General features: G+C 35.4%; 1 protein-coding gene across 1 annotated transcript; it reads right to left on the bottom strand.

Annotated features, from left to right (window-relative positions):
* Positions 1–2,272: 2,272 nt before the first annotated feature.
* aqp10a (aquaporin 10a) lies at positions 2,273–6,754 on the bottom strand (the record flags this gene model as incomplete). The annotated part of the gene is made up of 6 exons (XM_079241080.1): positions 2,273–2,483; positions 4,162–4,379; positions 4,473–4,591; positions 5,507–5,644; positions 5,963–6,089; positions 6,671–6,754. The coding sequence occupies 6 exons, from the start codon at positions 6,752–6,754 to the stop codon at positions 2,273–2,275; spliced, it is 897 nt and encodes a 298-aa protein (XP_079097206.1).
* Positions 6,755–7,767: the final 1,013 nt, after the last annotated feature.

Here is a 7,767-nt window from a genome sequence, read left to right as displayed (position 1 = left end):
GCTCAGAATATGGATCTGGAAGAGCTGGAACTCTGCTTCATGTTAGACATCTGAAGTCTGGTGTAATCCTTAATGTGTCATGCGGAAAAGCTTATTTGTCAAACTTGTACAATCTTCATTTCAAAAGTTAGTGAAATTAATATTGTAGACAGTGAAAAAAGAGATTTTTTTTCAGAAATTATGTGCAATAAAGGGACAAAGCAGATTCAAAATGAAATACTGAAACAAGCACCTTGAAATTACTCTGCTGTAGAGCATTACTGTAACTGTACGTCACCGGTTTCCACTTACTAGAAAAATTGCTAGGCTGTTGTTTACCGTGTACATATTGTTTACATGAGGTATTTTGTTAAAAAAAAATATGAATGTAAAATTACTTCTGTAATTTACTCAGAGAAAATCAATATGCTTAAGAACTTCAATGCTGATGGAAACAGCTTTATGTCTTAATCAATATCTATTTGAGCTACCTACACTCTCACTGGCTGTGTTCAAGAGGAAAACACTGGGGAATTTCACCATTAAATACAAGCAAAACACCAGTATTTTACTGGAATTTTCAATGCAGCAAATTCAGTTTATTCCAACTCTGCATTTTGGTGTTTTACAGGATGACAAAAGCTTTGATCTAATTTTACAGTATTTCAGTTTAATATTTTACAGTTTATTTACAATCACTAGTAAAAGCTGCATTTTAAAAAATATTCTTAGACATCTTTTCATTTTCACAAAAAAGTAAAAAAAGCTAAGAAGTTAGTTAACTAGCAACATATTGTCATAATCACTATAAATATTCAAATATATCATTTCAATTCAGCTTAAGCATTTCATTCATTCTAATAGTGATGATCCAGTCTGATAGCATTACTTTCCTCTTTTGTGTAAAACCATTTGTAGCTCTTGATGAATCCTCGGCAAATCAAGCTTGTTGATAATTTTCAGTATGTTTAAGAAAAGCTGCACAATTTTATACATCAGTCTCTGTGACATAACTTAAACTTTCAATGAATGACACTGGGTTACTGTGAGGAAGATGCAGGCATCCCCTCATTAATCAGGTGCTGTTTTGTCTCTCGGACATGTACATATCCCTTTATTTCTTTGTTTCTGTTGATGTATTTGTTCACTAAAGATGGATCCTATTTAGTTGAATGATGCATTAATTTGGTTTTTCTGTATATGTTTTGGTTGGCTTCTAACCTCTCTCTCTCTCTATCTCTCTGAGGTGATCTTGGAGATCAGCAGTGTCATGGAGGCGTGCCCATGAATGTTGCTGACAAGGGCCTGGTGTGCTTAATTAGTTGGTTGGCACAAAATATATGGCCTGAGGAGGGGGGGGGGAGATTGGGGAAGAAGTAGTTAATCTTTATTTGTGTTGATTAGTATTTCTTGTTTTGATTATTAAAGTAAAAGGATAAGGTGTGAGGTAATTTAGTCTTTTTCTAGTGGTGTTTAGAGTTAAGCTGTATTGTATGTTTTTAAGATTTGTACTTGTGACTACGCCCCTGTGTTGGGCATTAATGAATATGGTTCTCGCCTATATATATACTGGTGGAGGAATGTGAATTGAAAACAAAAGGGGGGAATGGTGTCTGTGCATGTGAAACTGAAAAGAAATCTAAGTAAAAAGAAACCGAGCTCTGCCAATTTTGGAGTCCCGTGGTTCTTCCTCCTCTTCTTCCTTTGGCTGTGCACCTGAGGGGATGTCGCCATTCTGCACTCCCTAAGGTTAAAACCTTACAGTTACCCTTATCTACTGTTATTCCTTTACTGATGGCTGTAGCTGCTCATGTGCGTGCAACATTTATGGCTATAGCTCAGGAGGAAGAGCAGCCATCTGACTACCTAAAAGTCAGAGGTTCAGTTCCAGGCTTCCCCTGACTACATGCTGAAGTGTCTTTGGGCAAAACACTGAACTCAACTTTGCCACACGTTCCTGATGTGTTTATCGAGATATGAATGTGTGTGACAGAGCAAAGCACTTAGTATATAAGCTGTTGAAGCGCTGCATGAGAGTGTGTGTGAGTAAATGGGTAAATGTGATGTGCTTTCAGTGGTCAAGATGAACAGCAAAGCACAATATAAGTACAGTCCATTTACCATTTACTCCCACAAGGAATCACTCTGAAACACTAAGATTTCTACAGCAAGTTTGTAGTCATTTCTACAATGTTAACTGTTCACATAAACACTTCCTCCTTCTCAAATATTGCCAGTCTACTAGACTGGACAACCAGTCATTTTGACAAAGACATTTTAATACCAGTAACTATTAGAAATGTGCAGTCTTTAACTCATATCCTTTTTCCAAGGTGTCATCTGGCTGCTTGACCTCGTCACTAATGTTTGGGATGTCAGGGAGGTTCTCTGGGGGCTCTGAGTCAGGCAGCTGCCAGTGGATGAAGATCAAATACATGAAGGAGCCTAAAACACCTCCAATAAGTGGAGCCACCAGCGGCACCCAGAACCAGTAATCGAAGCACCTGAATAGAAAATGCATAGACTGATGTGACAAAAGGGTTCAATAAGATAAAATTTACATTTTATTTTCTTTGTATTTTAACATAGGGGATTGGAAGGGTGAAAAACAAACAAGAAAAACAAATAAACAAAACAAACAAAAAACACCTGTAGAGCTTCATGTCAGGACCTACGTCCAACTGGACAGTCTACTAGCACCTTCCTACGGTGTGCTCTACTGTTTGATTTTGTGCTTGTGCTGTTCTCACTCATATGTAAGTCGCTTTGGATAAAAGCGTCTGCTAAATGAGAACAGAATAGAATAGAATAGAATAGGAAAAAGTTGGATGGCTAGCAGTGCATTTGAAATGCAATTGTTAGATTTTTAAAAATTAATTACTTATATGTAATATGCAGTGTTTGGTACCTACACTTGTAAAAGTAAAAGATTAACTTACAAGATTATATTAAAGTTATATAAACAACGATTTGCAGTTCTTCTGCACTTTGGTTATAACAATACATTGATCTGCATCATTACAGTGATGAAGAATCAATAGCATTAATCCAAACTGTTAATATTGATCACTATCAATACTTATTTAAAATGTGTAAGACCACAAGAAAATAAGCACATCTGCTTTATTCTAAGCCAAAATGTCTTAATAATTCAATTACAAGAATACAAAACTACTTAAAGGTGTGATGTAAGACTCTGCTGCTGCATCCAGTTTTAATGTTTAAAAATAGAAAAAAAAACATTTTCACAAAATGTGAACATTTTAAAACTAAAAATGTGTGACTGTCTATGTTAATTAAATGAACAGATTGTTACTTATTTTGATTTTTTTTGTGATTGAATATGATTGAGAGTGATTGTCTTAAACCAGTGTATAATGTGTCATATTGATCACTGGCAGAATTCATGACATAAATCAAAATTTTAATTACTTAATAAATTAATTAATTATATCTTATCATGATATGTCTCATAATTTATCCCTCTAAAAGTACAGGACTCTTTGCATTTAAAGTGTTGTATGCTTAACTTCATTAGAATAATCAGTTTAATGGCGGTTTATTGGCAATACTGAGGTTTGTGTATATGTAGACTAAAGACCTGCTTATTCAGATCAACCTTTGACACTTTGTGGCACTTTGACACATGGTGTGACTTGTGAAATGATGAGCATAATTCATAGCTGTGGTGTTTTTTTTGCTTGTTTTTATTTCCGTCCAGTACTTTGGTTTACTGGTTGTTATAATTAAAACTCGATTGACTTGAATCAAAATGAAATCAAGCACACGGGTTTCAGTGTACAAAACTCAACAAGTTATAGGGATATTATTATTGATCGTACAAGAAAATCGAAACTGATGTTAGTGGCATCTCTTTTACCACATAACTAACAATGTTTTCATTGATTTCCAGCAAGGCACTTTGGCCAAGTTGAAAGCTGACTGTTGTGGTTATGGTACTCAGTACTTTGAGAAAGTAACTACAAAACAATTACCTGAATTGCACGACTAACACTCAATATTACAAATTACCATAAAAAAGAAATGAAACAAAAGTACTTCAACATGGTAAAAGGCGTCTTTTTTCATAAAATACTGCAGGATTCTGAATAGTTTCAAATTATTCATTCAATAATTAACCAATATCTGTTTTTCTATTGTCTAAGAGTTCAATGTACTTACGTAAAGACCTCAGTGCCCCACCCTGCTGTTAGTGTAAAGAGACGTGGTCCGAGGTCCCGGGCGGGATTTATTGCTGCACCGCAGTTTGCTGACATTGACATGGAGATCCCAAGGACGATCACCGCAACTATGCCAGGGATCAGCTCAGAGGGAGCGGGGGAGTTTCTCCTTTCATCCAAACATAGGATGCACAACAACAGCATGCCGGTGCCCACAACCTAATTACATAAGAGTTTGTGGACTCGTGTGGTTTCAGCAAAGGGACAGCTGAGAAAATACAAATTTAAAATCACACCAATTATTCTACTTACTTGATCAAGGAAACCTCCTCCCAAACTAAGGTACTCTGTGGGATATGTGGCAAATATAGAAGCTGTTTCATTTGGACCATATACAGTCAACACTCCCCCACTGAACTCCATAATAGCATCTGCAACAGAAACAGATTTAATGTATAAGACGAGAATGATTAAAGAGAAATTGTCTGCCCATTAGTCTTTCAGCCAGGCTTTACATATATATATATATATATATACATATATATATATATATATATATATATATATATATATGTATATATATATATATATATATATATATATATATATATATATATATATATGTATATATATATATATATATATATATATATATATATATATATATATATATATATATATATATATATATATATATATATATATATATTTATACATTAACAAATACAGATGTAAAATGGGCCTAATCCTCTTTTTTTCTCTATGGTTTTGAAATTTTTGCCAACATTTAATCCTCTGAAATTTCTTTGTACACATCTAGTAGTTGCTGGTTTCTATTTGCGTTCATTCATGCAGTGTTTTGTTATTTGCTGCAGTCCAAATTACAGCATCTGATTTAATCCTTCTGCAAAGGTTTCCAGTTAGATTTTGGTCACGTGTAAACGTGTTGTTATACTTTTCTATTTCAGTAATTCCTTTGCATGGTCAGATGTTTTCCTCAGGCAAATTCCCTATTCGAAGTGACAAAAATGTCTAAACGGCCTGGTGCAATGAAAAACATTTAGTATGTGACTGACATTTCCAAAACATTTGTTGCAGCGTCAGTGAACCAATGCCACCTTCCTTCATAAACATTATGTACACAAAGTTTCAGATGAACCAAGTCATCAAATGGGATGAGCTCTCCTTTGTCAAATTTATTTAGATAAACCAACTGTTTGTTGTTTAAGTATTTACTTATTTGATTTGTCTTGTTCTGTGCTTGCAATTTCTGAGTGCCATTTCTGTTGACCACCACTTTATATATATAATGGTTACATTCATATAATAGAAAAAGTACAACGAACCATAATAAAGCACATAGACCAGTGCCGATGCCACGTAGGCCCCCAGTATCTGGGCCAGGCAGAATGGCACCAGCCTTCTCCACTGGGCCTTCCCCAAAATACAAAAACTCAGAGTGACGGCTGGGTTCAGATGAGCACCTAAATGAAGGAGATATGAAAGGAGAAAATAATAGAAGTAAAATGTTAAAAGGCAGATTATTTGGAAGGTAAATAAATCTCAGATAATCTCCGTGTGTGGCGTTAATATCTACAAGTGACTTAAGTTTGACACGAACATCTCTTTCATGTCTAGCTATAAGCTCACAATCTTCAGAGCAGATATTAGTTATCAGCGGCAGTAAAGTTCTTTTGCTAACGCTTATCTGTTATTGCATTTCACTTTCTCCAAATGATGGCTGACTGTGTGATATACTGATGTAACACATCCCAATTTTAGTTTTTATAGTACTTTTTTACCTGAAATTCCCTTGGTTAGGTGCGTGGCCGACATCACACCCACAGAGAAGGCCATGTTGATTGACAGATATTGGCCTTTAGTCTCTCTGCTGGTCTTCACCTGTGCTGCAGCAGCACAGCCGAAGAGCTTAGTCGCAAATGAGGTGGACAGAACAAGAGAAAGTAGGGAGAAGTAAGAAGATATGACAAGGTTTAAAGGATTCATCTTTCTGTGGTGAAAACATCTAAACATCATGTCTGGTGAAAATATTCACATACTCATTTAGCAATTCCTTTGCTGTTTTCTTTGTCATTCTTAATTATTTATAGGACAAAACATTGCAGCAGTTCATCCTTAAATTCATAATTAATTGTAACCCCTCATAAATTTAGACTTTGTCATGAGAGAAGCTGTATGACAGGATCTATCTTATCTGTATAACCATATAACAAAGCGTAGACCTCATTACGCCAAAGAGGAAATTATGCAAGAAGTAAAAGTGTAAATGCTATAAATCTCTAATTAAGATTTGTGCATCAAATCGTTATGGACAAGGTCACTTTGACACAAAATCTTAATAACTATGGAAAAAGTTTCTTTAGTTCCCTTATTTGCAAATTATATGTTTTGACTGCTCTTCCTCTTTTTCTTTCTAAAAGACAATGTTGTTATTGAACCAATCTGAGGATCAAATTGGATGCCAGCACAAAGATTAAATTGTAACTTACCAGGAGGACAAAAGTTCCCAAGAATTCAGCCATGCATTCTCGTAGCAGAGCATTGGTCACTTTCAGGCTGCGCAGTTTCAACATGACCAGGATGAAATGAAATAACTATATTCTAATGCGGTTATGTGTCTCTGTGGGAGATGATATGATGAGTTTCACTGAAAGCAGTAAAGACGAAAGCATCCGTACTCCTCAACCTGCAGTGTGTCTCCCTTCTCCACTCTCCTCCTGCCGTCTGTCTCCACAGCTGCACACAGAGAAGGCAGGTTTATGGAGTTGTAACTCCTCAGGATTGGTTGGTACAGAGAACATGTTGTCCCACAGCTGCTAGAACTTGCTTATGAACAGACACCATAAATGACCTGACCTGGCGGCAGTAACAGAGGTTAATAATCAAGGGCTAATTTTACAACATGTTATTAACTTTCCTGAAATCAGATTACAGATTTTAATGACAAGTGAGGAAATCTAACAATCTGCTGTAGGTGTAGCAACACCAGCATGACCCGCCGATGAGATTTTATTAAATAAATACCAGCACACCTGGTGTCACTCAGACCATAAGATGAGCAGTCAGATGTTTACAACAAGAACAGTATCATAATAACAATAATAAGAATATGAATAATAATAAGAAGAAGAAGAATAACAAAAAGAAATATTTTAAATCACAGCCAGTCTGTTATTTGAACTCATCTGACTTCCTCACCGATGCCAGGAAATAAGTCTGGCAGTAAGCTCTGCAGTAAAACAGCTTGTTGGTGCATTTTTTTGTCTGACCACAACATTGACATTTTCACATTTTCTATGTTGCCATGGAGACTTCCTTTAGACAAAGTTGAGATAAAATGTGAAAACTTTTAATTATATTTTTTAGGTCAATGATATCATTAAAGCCTTTTTGTGTAAACTGAAGTTGAATTTCACCTAAACTGATGTAGGAACGTTGTCACAGGTGTAGAAGCAAGTTCACCGATCTTTCCAGAGAACTCATATAAAAGTCCATATGAAGCCACTCTTATCTCTCTATACAAGAATAACAAGCCCAATTAATTTATTTTTTATTGAAAAGCCATACAAACTCTAAAAGCATTTAT

This window comes from Telmatherina bonti (genome assembly GCF_933228915.1).
Source record: "Telmatherina bonti genome assembly, chromosome: 5".
Lineage (NCBI taxonomy): Eukaryota > Metazoa > Chordata > Actinopteri > Atheriniformes > Telmatherinidae > Telmatherina > Telmatherina bonti.
This window is presented reverse-complemented; position numbering and strand designations above follow the sequence as displayed.